Below are 20,710 nucleotides of genomic sequence, written 5' to 3' on the forward strand. Positions count from 1 at the left end.
CCAATTATTATCTTTGTGTCTTGGGGGAGAAACTGTACTTTTTTGTGTCCAAATTTGTTTATCTGTAAATAAGTTCAGTATTTATTTTAAGGTTTCTGTTTTAGAATTGAATGAGCTAATTCATTCATTTATACCTAAAATAGCGATCGCATGGTTCTATGCTGGTGCCTTGGTAGTTGATTACTAAGGGACTCCGCAGTGAGAATGGGGGTGGGGGACCCCTGGATAATAGAGCTTATATTCCAGGATATGCTTGTAAAAGACTGGATGTGCAGTAGATTTTTAGTAAATATCTACTCCTTTCCTAATCTGCATTGATTGTTTATATATCTTTATACAAATATATTAACAATTTTTATTGCAATTTAAATATTTTTGTAGTATTTACATTATGTAGCTATAAAAATACATGAAATAAAATGATTTGACTTTTATTTTCTTTTCAATAAGCAAAACAAAATAAAATAGAAAAGAAAAAAGTCTTGAGGGAGTAGAAATAATTTTATTTCTGTGGAATCAATTCCGTATAATAGGTCTTTGTCATGTTGTTAAACAGCATATAAAATTGATAGGTTGTGACATACTGGAAATGAGGAAACAGTGGAGACATACTACCCCTAATGCAGTCATTTTGTTACCAAGTCCAAACTCGTTCTGCTTGCTGCATGACAGGCCAATAAATGGGGAGATGAGATGTTGGAGTAAGGAATAGTGACTTCATTTGAAAATCTGGCAGACCCAGAAAATGGCATATTGATATCCAGTAGAACTCTCTTCCCCAAAGCAGAATTCAGTCTCCTTTTATACTAAAAAGCGGCGGGGATGTGGTTGGTTGTTGCAAACTTCTCGCTGTACGAATTGTTTGTCCTTGGAATCCTTTGTTCCTGCAGCTGTCCATGGTGGGTCAAATTAAGGTGCCCCCGTAAAACCTCCAAATAAAAGAAAGGTTATTATCTATTTTGCAACTTGCCATCTGTACATAAGTGTAGAAGAGCTAATATCCTTAAAGATCAGAGCCCAGAGAATAGGCTGTCCTGGATATTTCAGGCTAAAGGCAACTTTTTTTTACAAAAGGTGCAGAGATAGCAAGTCGGAGCCTAGAAAACAAGGTACAGGTTTAAAGCCAAACGAACACATCTAACATGGAGTCAAATTTGTTCTTTTCTTTTACAATTTCTTTTTCTAACTCATAAATAATTTTAGTAAGAAACATGAGAAATTTTTTTTTATTTTTGCTTCTTAATAACGGATTACAACTACACTTTACTGAGCAGGGATGCTGTGCGTGCCTTGGGGTCACAGCAAACTCTTGTTGGGGGTGGTCGACCCTGTAACATACCCGATGTCCCGTGAGTGTTGGTGAGGGTCCCCCTAACCAGGGGCTCTCTTCAGGAACCACCATATGGGCATTGACCTCTGGAGACCTCTTTTTCAACTGCAGGAAATTTTTTCAGATTTTGTGATGGAAAAATCTCTACAGCTGCAGATAATCAGGGAATAAAGGAAGAGGAAAAGGGCTTGAAGTAGAGTAGAAGAGAAGGACAGAATATCAGGGAGCGTGGGGGCTTGGCAGCGGGGCCTCGGGAGAGAGAGGAGCAGAGGTGTGGAGGGTCCCGGCTACGGAACTAGCTCCTGCACCTTTCCCCGCACCCAAGCCACACAGCTTTTAATAGGGCCCAGGACTCCCTCCTGTCTGGATGTCACCCTGGGCAGAACTTTGAGAATCGAAGCTAAGGGGTGGTAAACACTCACCTAGGGGGTCACTGAGGACTTTGCTCAAGTCCACATTGACTTTTCCAGTCATGTGCCTTCACCTGTTCTTTATCTCAGGATCTGAGAAGCAGGAGCAAGGAACTCATGGAGAGATCCAGGAAGATATCTGACTGTGTTAAGAGACGATAGTCACAGTGACACGTGGAGCGAAGACACTTGCAGTAAAGTAAAATAACTTCACAACTATTGCATCAGAGCTGCAAGTGTGAGAGAACCTAAGCCTGTCTCAGAGTGCAGGGGACAAGAGAAAAGGAATGGTAAAATTACCACTGACATTTGAAATTTTGTTAAAAAGAATGCTACTGTTAATTGTATCACTTGAATGTATGCAGGTGTTTTTCTATGGGCATTCATAGGTTCACAAAACCCCACCAGCCACTCTTGCTCCCATCTGGTGTGGGCTTTCGCAAGCACAGTGCCCTTCCTGCTTGGGTGGGCCACGCTGCTGGTCCTCGCCTGGGGCCGGACTGCTACAGGACACTGAGTCCCCAAGGCACGACCTGGGATACATGACAGGAACATCTCTGCTCTTGGCTGAGGGCCTCCGTTTCCCCCTGCAGTGTAAGAATGCCGGTGACTCAGTTAGAAGCATGCATCCAAGCCATCCTTCCGTGTCATCACCATCTAGAAGCGGTGCCTGAATATTCTGAATTTCTGCAGAATGTTGTTTACAATCACCTTGAACAAGTGAGTGTGTGTCCTCTTTCAAGTGGAGGAATTACTGCCGTTTTCCTGGAACTTACTCACCAGTAGTCCATCTGATTTTTCTGTGCTAGGATTCAGTATAGCCTGCTAATAACTCTGCAGTCAGATCTTGAAACCCTGATGAAGAGGATTATTTATTTTCTTTCCTTATATGATAGTATTCTACTTTCAAAATTCTGAGTTTTCTGTTCTTGGAGGAATTTTTTCGGGGTTTGGAGAAACAACTTTGCTCTTACCATCTTTGTGACCTGTTGCTATATGCGTCTCACCTGTCTTCTGTCACTTGTGAGGCGGTTCCATTTGTGACCCTGTCCGGGTTATTCATGTTATAAAACATAAAATCTGTAAAAGTACAGAACCCTTTTACTCCGAAGACATTCCACAAATACTCCTTTAATCTGGGTGTGGTTTTAACAAGACACAAACATTAGAACATATACTTGCAGGTTGCCAGTGCAAAATCCCCAAATGAATAGTCTAGCTCAACATCTAAAATCTTTCTTATCTACCTTGGATATGTATGGATAAGTGAAGCAGTTTGCTAAGAACCCAAGACCAGGTTTAGGATACAGGCTGATGTAGCTCAGCGGGTCCTCCCAAGCTGATGCTCTGCCAGAGAGTGGGGTTGAGGGGAGAGGGCGTGCCCTGCCCTCCATGAGCTGACAGTTTCATGGCAAACACCTTCACAAGGTGAAGAAATTGGAGTTTCTTCTATGAACAGTGGGTCTGAAAAGAGCCCAAAAAGCATGGGAGTGACACAATCCCATTTGTCTCAAGTAGGGGAGAGTGGCTGTGGGGCCACTTGGGAGACTCGTGAGTCCAGGTGGGCAGTGTTGGTGGCTTCCACTTGAGCGGTAGGATAGTGGGTAAAAGCGAACAGATTGAAGGCATGTTTAGATGGTAAAAAGAAAGATTTAAAGCTGTCTGTGAAGGTAGGATGGAGTAAGGCCCAGGTTTCTGGGTGGATTAATGAGTTAAATGATGGTCCTGCTGTGTTCTGAGGAGGGAAAGCTGCAGAGGGATTTCTGGGGGAAAACTGATGAGTTCAGCTGTGGGTAAAGTGAAAGGTTGTTAGATGTGTGGTCTGGGATCTCAGGTGAGAGCCAGTAGTGAGTAGGGAGAGGGGAGAGAGACTTTCAAATATTTTATCTTGTGAACATACATATAAGGATGAGTAATGACACACTTAACCCCTCTATATTCTGTATTTAAAACCCAGTAACATTTTGCTATATTGGTTGCAGGGGTTCTTAATTTTTTAATACAAATAAAATAAATAGAAACAAAATAGTGGAGTTAATGAATATCTTAGAGTTGATGTGTGTCCTTGTATGTATTTTGATTTCTCATCTTTATAAACATAATCTACAAAAAGTTAACTTGCTTAGAATAAGAGTTAAACACAGGGACATGACACACTCTGTTGGGGGTTGAAGGTGATATCTTTGGCAAATTATATAGCCTCTCTTTGCCTTTGTTGCATCTTCTGTGAATGCCCCCGTGCCCCTCATCACAGCTGATTTCCTAGACTAGAAGTTGGGAGGGAGGCTGCTGAAGAGAGTAAGAGGTGGCAACTGCTAGGAACAAAGAAGACAAAGACAAAAACAGATTAAAGCCGAGAAACTGAGTCCTAATACCCTCAAAGGAAAAATAATCCCGCAGTGTTTTGAGCCACTTATCGTAAGGGAAACAAAATCACGTGGATCCAAATCTCTTGAGCATATGTGTATTGTGGGTGGGAGGGTATCATCAGAAAAGGGTTGAGAAGAGGCTTTTTGGTTTCCCTTAACGTTTTCAGTAAGAATGGGGTGCAGAAGCAAAAACCACCCGCTACACAGTAGAAGGTGTTGTTTTGTGTGAAACTGACCAAAGTTTGGAAACCAGTCATCAGTGGTGCTGGGAAATGAAGAGGCTTCTGGATTGGGTGGGGCACTTGCTGTGACTTCCAGGTGACCTGCTGGCTGGGGTCTGTGAGGCGGGCAGTAGGTTTGCAGTGTGACCTGGGCATAATCCCTGGCTCTGAGGCTGCTGGTCTGACTAGCAGACCTGGGCAGATGCAGTCCTATTGGGGCATCTCGCGATGTGGCCTGGGACACCTGCCATGCTGAGGCGAGAGGAGGGATCCCCTAAGGGGGTGTCCCTGTGAAGAGTAGAAACGTCCTCCTGCAGGGGAGGAAGAGCCTCTGAGCAGCGGGCTGGATGCACAGGCAAGAGCAGCCTGAGCACGGAGATTTCGGGGACCTGGAAGTCATAAAGTGGCCCGAACAGCCTTGTTCCTGAGAAACTGGAGGGAAAAGATGCTGCAAATGCAGGCTAATTTCAGACCCTGTGGTGGGTCATGAGTGATAGGAAAGAACTGGTCAGGCAGGCACGAAAGAACCCTGTGGTTGTCCCAGTTGGGGCGTCACACCAGAGGGAGGAGCAGAGTTATAGACTTTGTCACTTTTTATCTGTGTGACTTTGAACAATAACACCCCACCTCTCTCTATATATATCTTCATCTGTAAAGTGACAGAGTGACAACTCGTGTCATCAGAAGGCTTAGTTTAGCTCTGATCCTCATTGTCCAGTCCTGTCAGTGCTGCCCTGCAAGGTTCTGCAGTGGGTGCTCTTACCCTGAGATGGGAGGGCGTAGAAGGGCATTGTAGCACCCGAGGGCAGGAAGGGGTTGCTTTAAAAGCAGACATGTAGCCTCCTGCAGCTGCAGACCTACAGGCAGTTTGGTTTATGGTCGTGGAGAGGACTTTGGAGGTCTTAGCATCGTCTTAAGACTTGTTTTCCCTTGGGGACCTGATTTGCCTTTGCAGATTAATGTTGAAGATTTGGGCTTCTGGCAAAGCTGTTTTCAGAGATGGGTATATATGTAACATATAGTATAAAATGAAAGGTTTTATTTAATATTTGGGACTTTGTAGCTGTAGGGAACAGCTCTGTTGGCCTGGTTTCCACGGAGGACACTAGCAGTCGTCAGAGCGTGCGGGAGGGCAGGCAGCCTGCAGTGCTGCTGCGGGGGTTCTCCCCAGCAGGACGCTCTGCTGAGTTGACCCTTCTCTGAGTTTGGTTGCCAGAGGAGCAGACAGCAAAGTAATGAGTTCTGGTGGGATTGTATACTGACAGGAAGAAAGAGGGAGCCGTAGTTCTTAGGGACTACTACACTCTTTTGGTTCCTGATCCAGTGTGTCCCATTACACAATTGATGAGTTGTGTCTATTCTGGGACTTGATTGAAATAAACGTGCAGCCTGAATATTAAGAGTTATGTTTTATTTGTCAGAAGGACTCGAGCCAGGATGACCGCCTCTCAGAACACTCTGAGGGACTGCTCGCAAGAGTAGGGGAGAAGCTAGGATTATATAGGAGCTTTACAACAAAGACCAGGTAGTCAGAACAATAAAACATTGCTTGTTATCTAAAGAAAGCCAGGTATCTCAAGTTCATGAATTTAATGCTTTTCAATATATGGGAGGAAGCCAATATTTGGGCTGACTGAATATATACTTTAGACAAGCACCTAGCTATCTAGTGCCAGTAATCTTCCTTTCTTATTCTGAGTCTGCTCAGAGGGCACCATTGTGAATGGCTGCAGGCCTGTCTTCACTGGGGGGTGGCGGCAGCCGCTGATGACTTGTTTTCAGCATTCTTTGTTTAGTGACATGGTTGCAATATTTTCATTCAATTTGTAGTGTTTTCATTCACAGAAAATTATGGTATTACCCTGATTATGGATAATCTGGAAGCTTGGAATGGAACCGAGATGGAATTACTGCAGGTAACTTCTACTTTAATAAGCCATGTGTAAACATGAACACGGAGGAAGCATACAAAAGGATTCGGTGGTGAATGGGAAGGGTTTCTGCACGTTACAGGAGAAGGCAAGGCAGAATTCTTCTTCTTTGTGGGCAGGTATGTGAGTCCAACTTTCCTTTCTGAAGTGCTTTCTGAGAACTGTTTATGGTAATGAACCAACATTGACAAACGGTGACACACATTGCATTTAAGAGCTGGCTGGCTTCAACTTGGGTATTGGACAGGTGGAATTCATAGGCAGTGGTCAGGTGGATGGGACAGAGATGGAGCCCAGGCCTGGGCCCATATTCAGGTTGAAATCGCCATTTACTCACCATAGCGCCTTGGACTTGAATGTAACCTCTCTTAAACTGATGGTGAGTCTGTGAAATGGGCATGATAATATTCGTTACTTCCTGGGCTTGTTGTAAGTTCTGAAGATTATTATAGCACACATGAAGCACTTAACACACTGACACTTAGCAGTGTACACTTTGTTCGACCACCACGCTTGGTGTGTGTCAGAGCCTTAAAGGCAGCATGTGTCTGTTTAGGATGCACTGGTAGCCCCTTGGCTACTTTGTGAATTTGGTGATTTCCTTTAATACTTGTAACTCTGTGTGCCATGGGCAGTTATTTTTATGGACAGATGAGGAATCTCAGGGTAAAAAAGACTGTGTAATTTGCCCAAAGTCAGACCATAATTTTGTGTGCAGGGGCCTCGGTTCAGCATGGGCTCCTGGGCCTTCTGCTCTCTCCGTTCAGCACCAGAGCCAGATGTGGGCTCGGCTGTTTCCCAGCCCAGAATATCCGGCAGGCCACAAGACACACCTGGTCCTGTGCTGCTTGAGCAAAATCTCCGGAGGAGAGGCAGTTACAAAAGGGATAAACATAAAAACAGACGACAGCAAATTGTGATCAGCTCTGAGAAGGAAAGGAACACGTCTGGCCGTGCAGAGCTGGGAGCTTTCCCGTCGGGGCTGCTCTGGGGGCGCTCATCTCAGCTAAACAAGCTGTGCTGCTGCACCAAGGCAGGAAGGCAGGGCGCGTGTGGCCAGGTAGACAGGGCCTCGTTGATCGTACTCATTCCCTATTAAGTGGCAGGTGTCACAGGCACTTAACTAATAAACAGATGTTGGCCAGAATCATCACGCATTTTGCTTGGTAGTTTTATTGGCGCCAACTTTGAGAGGAGGTCATTGAAGCTGGGGAGTTTGCTGCATGCCCGTGATTACCATGGAAATACCCCCACTGGTCTTTCAACCTAGACTGGTGTGGCTGTCATGTCCCAGCCCTGTGAATGGCATCGTGCAGCTTCTCCCAAGTGGCCCAAATGACTGACATTGATATGCTTAATTCGTAGGAAATGGTATGTGGCAATAAGAGAAAAAGGTAGTAAGAAATTGGAAAACTAGAAAATAACCAATTCTTCCCCTGCTGGGGGACCGTACCCTGTGTCTCTCACCCCACTCACTGCCTGTCACCTCCTCCCTGCCGACTCCGTGTTCAGAAGCCACTCTGAGCCTTTGAAGAACATTTTGCCTCATGACACTGTTGACTAGGACCTGCGACCTCTCTGTCCCTGGTTAACTCTCTCTTCAAAGCCATTTAAATTTCTTGCAGGCTCCTCCACTCAAATGTAAGAATAGCCCCTTTAAACTTCTTGATGCAGCTCCTTAATGAAGATCTTGGGAAGGAAACCTAGCCAAAACCTGGGAGGTATTCACAGAGTGAATGTAACCTGAGCATTTTTTGACGTTCAGAATCAGAGCGGTGGGAGACACAGGAAGGCCTTTTTAAGTTAGAAAGTGGAAAGAGAAAGGACTCAGGATGTTTGAGACTGAAACATCTCGGTCCCAGCCAGCAAGGCACCTGCGTTCAGGATGGTGTGTGGGGAGTGCAGAGTTCTCAAAAAGAAAGAAGTGGTGGGATGGCAGGGAGGACATTTAGGTACTTAACTGGGGAAGGAAAAAGTTGGCTGAACAATTCATGGTTGAACAAGAGGATTGTGACATGATGTGCTTGTATTTTGGAGAGAAGGGTTTTGTGGAGCCAGGCCTAAGGAGAAATCTCTCTGACTGGGGAGTCAGCACAACAAAAAAACACAGAGAACCAGGCAGACCCCATGGCCCCTGATGGGGGAGAGGCTGCCCACCAATTGGAGACCTGGAGGCTGCTTCTGTCCCTTAGCTGGGGTCTCAGACCTCACTTCACATCCCAGTCCTGTTGATACAAGAAAAAATATGTGGGGCATGAGAAGGGCTGTGTCCCAGGCTTCCGTTGAGCCCCTGGAATGTGCCCCACCAGATTTTGTTCCTTGGCTTCATGCAGTAAAGAATTCAAGAACAAGCCAGTGTTGAGTAAAGGTAGATTTATTCAGAGAGATACATTGACAGGCATGAGAAACGTCACGAAGTATGGGGGTTTGATGCTCAGATTAAAAGTAGGCACACACGCCACAGAAATAGTGTGGGCCTTCTCCGAAGAGGTAGAGAGAGGGGTTCCTGGGATGTGGCTCTGTGTTGCTCCTTTTCTTGGGCTTCGTGGTTTCATATGCTAATAAGTAGAAGGACCAGCCTTAGGGCAAGGGGCTGGGATTCCAGGGAGTTGGCCATTTTCCACCCTTTGACCTTTTGTGGCTAGCCTTGTGACTGCCATGGTGCCTGGGGCCGTGTTATTCACCATGTTACTATTACAATGGGTGTATAATGAAGCTCAGGATCTACTAGAAGTTAAATCTCTTCATCCTGAGCCTCAAGACCTATTGGGGGTTGAATTCTTCACCATTTTGATGTTAATTGCTGTGGTCTTTCTTGAATGGCTTGCTCTGCCCCCTTCCATCCTGTCTCACTGTGATGACACAGAGAGAGCAAAGGCCGGGCCCTGCGTGTGTTCCTGCATTTAACAGCGGGAGATGTGGGGTGGGCTGAGGATGACTCTGAGTGGTGAGAAATATGTTTCAGATTTTCCCACATGAGACATGGGGACCTGCCAGCAGCCATCGCAGATTTATCTCACGGGCATTATCGCTTGTGTTGTTACGGAAACAACAGGCCAGCCAAGAAATAAGCAGCACTCAGAGGGTGGGAGTACTGAGATTTATTATGCCAGCGGGCTCAGAGGGGCTTCTGTTCCCAAGCCCTGAGCACATCCAAGACGTGCACATGAGGTTTTATAGGGTTAATTACAAGTATGGGGCTTTTAGCCAATAAGGCTCAAACAACAAAAAGCAAGGAATCAGTACACTGAAGCTTATCAATTTGGAACAGATCACGTTACTGACAATTGTTGACCTTGGATTTACGAGTTAGCTTGTTAGCCCAGTAAACTGACACTGAACTTCAGATTTACGAGTTAGCCCAGCAAAACTTAGATCAGTAAACCGACACTTATCACACTTAGATTTGTGACTTAGCTTGTTAGCCCAGCTGGGGTTTTTGTTCACAGTGTCACTCATCTTTTCTATTTTCCTTTTATTTTTAAAGTATTTAATCCAAATTTAATATCAGGATTTTTTTGGAAAGAAATTTCTCTTTTTCTTTTCTTTGGGGCTCTTTTGGGGGGTAGGAAATTAGGTATATTTATCTGTTAGTGGAGGCCCTGGGGCTTGAACCCAGGACCCTGTGCACACTAAGCACACGCTCTACCACCTGCCCCATCATCTTTTTCTTTTTGCTTTAGCTGCCAAGAATCTTACAGCTGAATTTCTAGTCGGCCTTTAACACTTGCCCTGACTTCATGGAATCCATTTTTATGAGTTTACCTCCCCCTGGTTTCATTTAAGTATTGAATCTCCATTTTCTCTTCACTCTCAGTTTTGCCTTTTTGTTGTTATGGTTGTTAAGCTGTGTTTAAAAAATTGTTTAATTTCTCTTTTAGCAGGAGGCTGAAGTAAATAAATATGTAAACAAACATCACACTTAAATGCTTTTATATATTCTAAGCTGTTTATTAGTTAATTAAAAACCAAATTGAATATTAAAGGGATAACATTTTTAAATTATTTTTTAATTTTTTATAAAGACATAGCTGATTTAAAATATATGTTTCAGGTGTACAATAGATGCTCCTTTTATAGTTACTGTAAAACATTGTCTGTATTCCCTGTGTTGTAAGATACATCCCTCTAGAGTGTTTACATTACATGTTGCAGTTTGTATAAGAAATTTGGGTAACGCAGAGTCTGGGACGTGGCTGTGGCTGACCCAGGTTCACGCAAACCCTGCCTGTCAAAGCTCAGGCCTTCACTCCTGTCTGCAGGGGAGCGAGTGGAGGCAGCTCTCATCAGTGCTGGCACCACACTCTGAGTGGCAGTGACAGCAGTGACTGTGTGTGGACGTGAAAATTGTTGTTCCAAGAGTTTTACATGCTTTTCTGCATTTAATAATTAAAGCCCTCCTGTGAGGAAGGGTTTTAAGTTTTTAATGAATAATACATTTTATTTTGATATTGATAGACTTCAAAACTCCGGAAAATTTACAGGAGTAGTACAATAAATGCTTAGATACAGTTCACCTTAAAGGGCACTATTTGCCCTTTTGTGACGGGCTTATTTTAGCATAAATTTTCAAAGTTCATTCATATTGTAGCCTGAATCAGTACATTATTCTTTTTGTTTGATAATATCCTTTTCCTTTTTTTTCGTTTTTGGTCTATTTAAAAATATTTTCATTGAAGTCTAGTCAGTTTATAGTGTTCCATCAGTTTCTTGTGTACAGCACAAAACTTCAGTTAAATAGGAACATACCTGCATTCATTTTCATATTCTTTTTAAACATAAGTTACTATAAGTTATTAAATATTCTCCTGTGCTATACAGTATATACTTGCTGTTTATTGTATACATACTCAGCATCTGCAAATCTTGAACTCCCAATTTATTCATTCCACACCCTCTCCCCTCTGGTAACCATAGTTTGGTTTCTATGTCTCTGTGTCTGTTTCTGTTCTGTAGATAAGTTGATCTTTTTGTTCCTTTGTTTTTGTTTTTGTTTTTTTTTTTGTTTTAGATTCCACATGTGGGCGATCTCATATGGTATTTTTCTTTCTCTTTCTGGCTTATTTCACTTAGAATGTCATTCTCCTGGTCCATTCATATTGCTGCAAATGGCATTATTTTATTATTATTTTATTGCTGAATAGTAGTCTATTGGACATATATACTACAAACTCTTTATCCAGTCATCTGTCAGTGGACATTTAGGTTGTTTCCATGTCTTGATATTGTAAATAATGCTGCTGTGAACATTGGGGTGAAAGTGTCTTTTTGAATTACGTTTCCTTTCGGATATATGCCCTGGAGTGGGATTGCTGTGTCATCTGGGCCCCCAAGGTTTTGTCTTTTGAGGAACCTCTATACAGTTTTCCACAATGGCTCCACCAAACTGCATTCCCACCACAGTGTAGGAGTGTTCCCAATTCTCCACAGCCTCTCCAGCATTTAGTGTCTATGAACTTCTGAATGATGGCTATTCTGACTGGTGAAAGGTGATACTTGTTTGCAGTTTTGATTTGCATTTCTCTGATAATGATATTGAGCATTTTTTCATGTGCCTATTGGCCATTTGTATGTCTTCATTGGAGAAATGTTTCTTTAGGTCTTCTGCCCATTTTTGGATTGAATTGTTTGTTTTTCTTCTTTATCAAGTGTAAAAGCTGTTTACATATTCTGGGAATTAAGCCCTTGTCACTTTCATTTAATGCAACTATTTTCTCCCACTCCATAGGTTGTCTTTTTGCTTTAATTTTTGTTTTCTTTTCTGTGCAAAAGCTTGTAAGTTTAATTAGAACCCACTTGTATATTTTTACTTGTATTTCTATTGCTTGAGTAGACTGCTCTTGGAAAATATTGTTGAGATATATGTCAGATGTTTTGCCTATGTCTTCTTCTAAGAGGTTTATAGTGTCTTGTCTACAATTTTAAGTCTTTAAGCCATTTTGAATTCATTTTTTGTATGTTGTGAGGGTGTAGTCTAACTTCATTGATTTACATGCAGCTGTGCAGTTTTCCCTGCACCATTTGCTGAAGAGGCTGTCTTTGCTCAATTGTATGTTCTCACCTCCTTTGTCAAAGATTCAATTACCAAAAGTTTGTGGGACTATTCTTGGTAATTTTGTTTATCCATTCATTGATGGATGGATATTTTTAGTGACTTTTAGCTACTCTGAATGATACTGCTATGAATATTGATGTGCAAGTTTTTGTGAGAATACATTTCCATTCTGTTGGCTGTACAGTTGGCCCACCATATCTGTAGTTTCCACTTCATGGATCCAGATGGCTGATTGCAAAGGGACTTGATCATCCTTGGATTATGGTATCCAGGGTTGGGGGTTCCTGAAACCAACCCCCCGAGGACACTGAAGGATGACTCTACATGTAGGAGTGGAATTGCTCAGCCACATAACTCTAACCTTTTGAGGAAACATCGGGCTCTTCCAAAGAAGCTGCACCATTGCCCCTTTCCAACGGCTGCATATTGAGGGTATCCATTTCTCTGCCTCCTGACTGACACTTGTTATTGTCCATGTTTTGATTATAACCATCCTAGTGAGTTTAAAATGAGATCTCATTTTGATTTTGATTTCGCTAGTGATGCTGACCATCTTTTCAGATGCTTATTGGCCAATTGTGTATCTATTTAAATCCTTGGCAAATTAAAAAATTGGGTCGATTTTCTTTGTATTGTTCAGTTGTAAGCATTTGTTTTATATCCTGGATACTAGTCTCTTAATAGATATATGCTTTGCAAGATTTTTCTCCTATTCTGCAGATTGTCATTTCACTTTAATTTTTTTAAACATTAAAACAATTTCTTTATAGGGGAGGTAATTAGATTTATTCATTTTGTTTTTCTTCCTTAGCACGCACTCTATCATTTGAGCTACCCCTTTCCCCTTTCATTTCACACTCTTGATGTTGTCCTTTGTAACAAATGATTTTAATTTGATGAAGTCCATTTTATCTATTTTGTTTTATCACTTGTGCTCTTGGTATTGTATCTAGGAAGCCATAGCCTATCCTATGACCACAAAGATTCGTACTATGTCTTCTTTTAGAAAGTTCATATATTTAGTTTTTACGTTTCTGTCTGTGATCCATTTTGAATTAATATTTGTTATATAAAATACGGGGTCCAGATTCCAGATTCATTCTTTTGCCTTCAGATACCCAGGTGTCTCTGCTCCATTTGTTGGATAGACTATACTTTCAATGGAGTGTTGTTGGCACATTTCTGGAAAACTGACTGTAAATGTAAGTTTCCCCCCAGCATTTTTTATTGTGTCTCATAGATTTCTGCATCCAAACTTATGACAGAAGCATAATGACTTGAGTGCTATAGATTTGCTGTAACCTTTGAGTGAGTCCTCCAAATTTGCTCTTCTTTTTCAAGATTGTTTTGGCTGACCTGGGTCCCTTGCTTTCAATATGAATTTTGGGATCAGTTTTTCAATTTTTGCAAAGAAGTCAGCTGGAATTTTGATAGGGATTCCATTAAATATGTAGATTACTTTGGGAAGTCTTAACATTTTTAACTATTTTCTACCATTGCATGATCATGGGATGCCTTCCATATATGAAGATATTTTAAATTTTTTTTGGTGATACTTCAAAATATTCAATGTACAAATCTTGTAAACTTTTGTTAAATGTATCTCTCATTTTATTTTTTATGCAGTTGTAAATGGAACGGCTTAGCTTCATAAGGGTGGGACTATATATATCAATTTATTTATTTCTAGGATTCCTACATAGCAAATACACTAGGTTTATATTTGCTACATTGATCTATCCACAATTCTTCCCACCCCCGTGTCATAAGAAACCAAGACCCAGCTTAAGCCATCTGAACACCTATGTGGAAGTGAGAAATGAGACCTTTGGGTGGGGTTTGTGTAGATGATACTGAGATCTTATTCAGGATGGCTTCATCTTAATTTCTTTTAAACAATCCTTTCAGAGTACATAGTCAGATACATTAGGAAAATGCTGTTTTGATGTGCGGAGGAGCTAAGACTATAATTTTCAAGTAATTTCTAGTGAGAGTGTTGTACTTGAAACATAATTTGCATCAATCTTTGAAGATTTATGTTTCAGGAGCTTTGAGTAAATAATACCTGTCTTTATTCAATAACTACAACTAAATGCTCAAGCAACATGTAAGAGTTTGAGCAAACTGCTCCCGCCCCGTAGTGCTGGTTGGTTGCAGCTGTAACTGGAGTCAGCGCTTACCTCGCCCAGTACACTTGTGCTGATCTGCTCAAAACAGTTCGTCCAACAGTTTGTCGGTAGTCTTTTAGACAAAGCCATAAAGCATTGATTTAAGGTTGCTGGAATGTAATCTATTCTTATTAATATTAAGTAAGCACATATTGAGTACTTACTGTATGTTGGGAATTGTCCCTCAGCCTCACATGAATATTACTTCTAATAAAACCTCTCATATTTCCCTGTTATTTGCACTTTACAGATAAGGAGACTGAGGATTAGGTCTTCTCTCTTTTGGGGGGAGCTCATTATCAATGATGGGAAGTTGTAAGGAAAAAGATATTGATTCATCCAGAGAAAATATTTTTCTGAGATTCAGTATTGAAGAAGGTAACCACTGAAGAGGGTGATCATTGTTTGAGTGAGACGAGCCCCGGGTTGTACGGAGTCAGCATCCCTGTCCTGGACGCTGCACGTGTAGAGCTGCGTGGTGGGTGAGGCGGCGCGGCCGTGCAGGGAAAGCGGATGCCGGGCCGTTGGGCTGTGCTCAGGCCCGGTGGGGCTTTCTCCTAAGAGCAGTGGACCGTCATTGACAGATTTTAAGTAGGCTAGTGCGATGCTCTCGTAGATCACTTTTGTCTTGTAGAATGCTTAGAAACATTTAGAAGGCTCGGCAGGAGGTGATGTGATGAGTCAGAGTAGGGTGGCTGCGAGGTGTAGCAGTGTTCAATTTTCAAGTGATTTTCAGTCCCAGGTTTGTGGCTCAGTAGCCGTGTCACTTTGGATGACACACCCAAGGAAGTGAAACAATTTATCTAATCAATAGAAGCAGTGATGTACCGAACTCCCAGGACTGCTGTGTAGATCCAGTGAGATAACGTGTGCACAGTGTGCAGCATGGTCCCCAGCACAGAGTCAGTGCTGAGGGAGTGCCAGTGAGTACCTGGTAGGACAGGTGTGGGTGGTGGATCTCGTTGACTGAGGAAATTTGCCCCTGAAGGAGGGGTCTTGTCACATCTGTGAGTGATTGGCCTGAGCTGGGAGAGGCAGGGAGACCTTGCCCCCGACCAAGGGCCCTGGGCAGGATGGCTATGGGAGGAACACCGTGAAGTTAGCTCTTTGCAGGTGGAGTTGGAGGTGCCCTTGAGACATCTAAGTGCAGTGTCACAATCACAGAAGTGGTCTGGTCCCGGGCTGTGCATTTTCCTGCTGAGATATTGATCTCTGAACGCGAAGACATACTTTACAGGACAAGTGAATAGTAGTATCATCTCTCATCAAAGCTCACATCTCTTTATTCATCACTCACTTTGCTAATTGGGTACTTACAGAACACACTTCACTGTCCTCCCCTGGGCTCAGGCTCCACAGAAAAGAGCTGGTGAGTCTCCCTCTTTTCCAGAAGAAGACACACTTAGCTGGTAGACATCTATACCTCGCCAGACTTAGAATTTTAGGTTGTTGATTTAATTCTATTTTCTGTTGGTCATCTCCTGACAGGAGAGACGTTTTACCTCATGGTCAGGTTTCAATTAGCTGTTACTGAGAATTGCTGGTCTGATCCATAGTGTATTTATTCTATTAACTTTGTAGAGTACTTATCATTTTTCTGTCTTTGCTCTTTAATTTTGTTTGCCCCTTCAATTTTCTATCTTATTTGGGACCTTATTTTATTTTTTAATTAAAAAATGTCTATTAGCAATTAACAAAACAAAAGCAAAGAAAAAATGCACATGATAGCTAAATTTAGAAAATATCTTGTGTGTTTTCTGTCTCAGCAATGGAGGGTTCTAGAAACTCGTGAAAAGCTTCATTACATAAGTTCCTTTAAATTCTGATTAAGAAATAAAACCTTCCTTCCTCATCTTTCAAGCTGCACAGCTAATTGTCAAGAAAGTGAGGGGAAGTTCTCAGAAGCCAAGACAAACCAGAAAGCAGGGATTCTGGGAGATACGTGAGCCTTAGAAGCCCTGGGGTGCCGGTTGGCTCCTGAACTGAGTTTCAGTTGCCCTGGCAGGAGGGCAGGAGGTGAGCCTGTGGCCTCTCACACTGGGAGTTGGATGGCTGTTCTTATATAAGGCCAAGCACATCCTGAGAATCCTGCTTTATAAAAGGTTGAATTAGAAAGAAAAGAATAAAAGCATTCCTCAAGGCAAGGAAGTAAGGAAAGTAAAATTTTTTGGAAGCGGGAAAAAATAACATATCCAAAGTAAGGATTTAGTTTAAAGCTGTTCTGGCATGAGAGTGACCACAAACCCATGGCAGAAAATCACGGCTCCTCCCGGAAAGAGAAGGTGTGTTTTGAATGAATCAGTGGACAGCCATTCTGAAAAAGGCCTCCAGAGTCTTCTGGATCAAGATACTGGACTCAAACACATCCCTTCCATGGTCTCATTTAAATAACCAGAAAGGTTTTAAAGGAAAGAAGCCATAATCATAGTTCTATTTATTGACATTACTTTATGCTAGGAATTCAAAGGTGACTATGGAGTTGTCTCCTCTTTTATGGACCTTACTTTCTATTTGACATAGTTGGGGAACTTGGTGGAGGGTGGTGTTAGTATGTTGCAATTAACCAGGAGAGGAGTTTAAGAAAGCAGTGAAGGGTTGGTGACATTTTTCGCTGAGGACAGTCCTGTTCAGTTGGCTTGTAATTACAGGCTCGTTGAGTTGTCACTGGAGGGAATTAATCTTAAGGAATTTGGACTTAACTCAGGCCTCTTCAGAATGGACAAGTGAACCTGGAGAAAGACAGTCAAATCTGTGCAGACATTGAAGTTCACTTCAACATGTGGTATCCATGAGCCAAAGATAGGACTAGTAGGCAGCACTTCTTGAGGACAGAGGAGTGGTTTTTAAGGTTCTTCAAGAATGAATCCCAAGGTACCGGGATGGCCAGTTGTCAAACTGTGACTTTGCTCTTTGGACGGTGTATCCACCAAGGGTATTGGCCGTTTATAAGTTTCCATTTCTCCTTAATACATGTCAGGTTATGAGGACGTGGGCATAAACGTTTCACACCTTGTCAAGGTGACTTTGGGTACCTGCCTAGAATCATGGGCACAGTTGCGGCTGCGTCATACATCTTGCCGCACATCCCGCTCCCCGGCTCCGTGATCACGGCAGAGTGGTTCCTTATTGAGCTGTCCATCTCCTCTGTGACATCGTAACCAAACAAAAGATTGGAGAGTATTAGCTTGGCTTTTTTCTTTTCTAACATTCCCTTCAAATTATGATGACTGATAGTGGACCCAGTTACGTTTGCAGATGATTTACAAGTAGGGCTGTCAGTACAAACCTTGTAATCCCCGCTGTGTGATCTAGAGAAGAAAGTTACACTCTTTCCAAATTGTTTTGATGCACTTATGTGGGAAAATGATGTATGTTTGAATATGTATTTCCTCTCTTACTCATCATGGCTAGAGATGAATATTTGTAGACATGGAATGAGTACTCTGTATTTGAACTGTATGGTCCCCTAAATTCTCCCCAGCTTTTTAAAGTCATCACTGGAGTGCTACCTCCAGAGTGCCGCAAAGCATCCAACACTGCCTGCTCTTCGGACACTGTAAGTTTCCAAGTTGGAGAAGGCTGCTGGCTGGTGAGGCATTCTCTCGCACATCTCTGGTTGGGTGATGTGAGCTGAGAACACAAGAATTGGCAGACAGTAACTAACCACGATCAGGTCCATTTCTGGAACACTCATGGAGGATTTTACACCTATGGTAGTGGAATACGTTATTTCATTTAGTTTTCCCAAAAATCATAATTAGATTTTATCACCTGTATTAAAAAGGAAACTGTCAAAGCGAGTGACGTGCAGACTTTGGACTGGAACACGGGTCTTTCTGATCCCTGTCTCTGTTCCCTCCCCGGCCTATCCTTGCAAATGACCAGGAGACTCTTCCTCAGTCTTGAGTTTCCCTCTGATGTTACCGCTCTCTTTGTTTCTAAGAGAGGAAAACAAGTCTAAACTTACTTTCCAGTTGGAAATGGAATGGAGAGTTAACGTTGGAAGCCGGGAGAATCTGTCCTGTGATGAAGTGGTCTCCGAGCCACTTCCACTGGGATGTCACATCACTGTCTGGGCCCCTTGCTCAGCCTGTGCACAGGTGACAGCACAGTTGTGCCGAGCAGTCCTCCCGGACAGGGCAGTGGGTTGGAAATGAGTTTGGGGATTTGGTTTCATTACACAAGTTCCTGAGGGCCTTGACCTGGCACTTCGAGTGGGAGCATTCCCTGTCCCACAGACTGTGCTCTGGGCCCATGCAGACCTGACGTGGCCTCAGCCTGAGTCTCAGGGCCCGTGGTGATGAGGAGCATTTTAGCCCAGGGTCTGCTGGAGGCTCTGAGACTACTGGGCTGTGGGACTTTGTCCAGGATGATAATAATTCCTCCCCGAGTTTCAGATTTCCTTGCCTGTGAGCCGGGGTAGTAGTTGTTTCTGAGATGATTGTAATGATTCAGTAATGGGCGCAGCGTGTGCTGACAGGTAGCTGGGTGCTTTAGGAGCAGAAGTCGCAGTCACTCTGTCAGCCTCTCCCTGTGCGCTCTGTGCTTTGAGAAGTTGTGTGTTTGGTGAAAGTCCCGCCCAGACCCTAGGGTATAGATGAACTGTTGTTCCTTTACTTTCCCTTCCTTTTCCTCTTTCCCTTCTCTGTGTCCCATGTTTAGGTAGCAGATTCCTCTATTTCAGGGAATATGGGCTTTTCTAGTAAAGGGACAGGTGGAATGCGGAGAGGTGGGGCCCAGAGGGGGTCTGGAGTGTCTGCACAGTGCTGCTTCCCTGCGTTTCTGCATCCGGTCCCATCAGTGCACTAAGTCAGCCTTCCTCTTCCTTCCTGTGTCATCGGGTCTCTGTTTTAAGGGAAAACCATTTTTATGGGTCTTTTTTCACTTACGTGTTTCATTCAGATGCTTGTTGCTTTTCTCCCTGTGCTTCAGCGTTCCGAGGAGAAAATTCAGCCGTGCAGCATCCTCTCCGTGCTCTACGAGTTGATCGGCTTCCACTGCAAGTCCACCTTCTTCAAGCGGGTGGCCCCCGTGTGGCACGCGGCCCCCGGCATCCCGGAGCCTGGCGGGAAGGCCTGCTCCCGACTCCTCCTGCAGACGCTTCCTGGCTACAGTCTGTCACTGGACTTGCAGGACTTCAGCAAATGTGTTGGAACTAAAACATTGCTTCAGCCCCATTAACCATGCCTGGTTTGGGCCCTGCTGTCCTGCCTCATCAGGGTGAATCTTGATTCATTTAGAACAGGGCTCAGCAGACTTTTCCTTTCAAGGGCTTGGGGGTAAATATTTCAGGGTCTGAAAACCTCCTGATCTCTGGTGCAGCTGCTCAGCTCTACTGTTTAGATGCCAGAACAGCCAGATAGTCCACACACCCATAGAGCTTTATTAACAGCGGTGGCTGGGGCTGGATTGGGTGTATGAACTGCAGTTTGCCCCCACAGCCTCCTCAATATTGACACCTGCACCAGAGTGTACATTTGTGACAATGGGTGAACCTACACTGACATGTCATCATCACCCATAGCCCATAGTTGACACTAGGATTTACACATTGTGTTGTGCACTCTGTGGGTTTGGACAGATGTACAATGACATGTATCCACCATCACAGCATCATACAGAGTCGTCTGTCTTAGTGACCTTAAAATGCTCCGTGCTGCACCTCATTCATTGCTCTTTCCCCTCTAGCCTCTGGCAGCCACTGATCTTTCAGTCTCTGTGTTTTTCCCTTTCCCAGAACACCATACAGTTGGAATCAGACAGTTGCTGAAACTTCCCAGATTGGCTTCTTTCACTTGGTAATATGCATTTAAGGTTCCTCCATGTCTTTCCATTCCTTGATAACTCATTTCATTTTAGCACCAAATAATAGTCCATTTTCTGGCGGGACCACAGTTTATTTATCCATTCACCTACTGAAGAAGAGCTTAGTTGCTTCTGAATCCTGTTGAGTATGAATAAAGCTACTATTAACATCTGTATGCAGATTTGTGTGTGAACATAAGTTTCCATTTCATCGAGTAAACACCAAGGAGCACAGTTGAAGGATCATATGTTAGAATTACGTCTAGCTCTGTAAAAAATTGCCAGACCGTCTTCCAAAGTACCTGGGCCATTTTTCATTCCCACCAACAATGCATTATAATTTCTGGTGCTCCACATCCTCACCAGCATTTGGTGCTGTCAGTGTTCTGCATTTTGGCAGTTCTGACAGGTGTGCAGTGGT

The 20,710-nt window shown here is 43.2% G+C and overlaps 1 protein-coding gene across 4 annotated transcripts; it reads left to right on the forward strand.

The window, feature by feature from the left end:
* The first annotated feature begins 1,892 nt into the window (after positions 1–1,892).
* On the forward strand, positions 1,893–19,943 carry LOC140690715 (trafficking protein particle complex subunit 9-like). Of its 4 annotated transcripts, none has more exons than XR_012065986.1 (4): positions 1,894–2,030; positions 2,334–2,460; positions 6,161–6,246; positions 19,417–19,545. XR_012065986.1 is itself a non-coding variant. In XM_072952637.1 (4 exons), the coding sequence occupies exons 3-4, from the start codon at positions 6,199–6,201 to the stop codon at positions 19,663–19,665; spliced, it is 297 nt and encodes a 98-aa protein (XP_072808738.1). In that variant the 5' UTR covers positions 1,894–2,030; positions 2,334–2,460; positions 6,176–6,198; the 3' UTR covers positions 19,666–19,943. The 4 variants fall into 4 exon arrangements, 2 of the variants coding, with proteins under 2 accessions (XP_072808738.1, XP_072808739.1); XM_072952637.1 differs by having other exon boundaries at positions 6,176–6,246; positions 19,417–19,943; XR_012065985.1 differs by lacking the exon at positions 6,161–6,246 and having other exon boundaries at positions 1,893–2,030; positions 19,417–19,518.
* The last annotated feature ends 767 nt before the right edge of the window (positions 19,944–20,710 follow it).

Source organism: Vicugna pacos, chromosome 31 (assembly GCF_048564905.1).
Source record: "Vicugna pacos chromosome 31, VicPac4, whole genome shotgun sequence".
NCBI lineage: Eukaryota > Metazoa > Chordata > Mammalia > Artiodactyla > Camelidae > Vicugna > Vicugna pacos.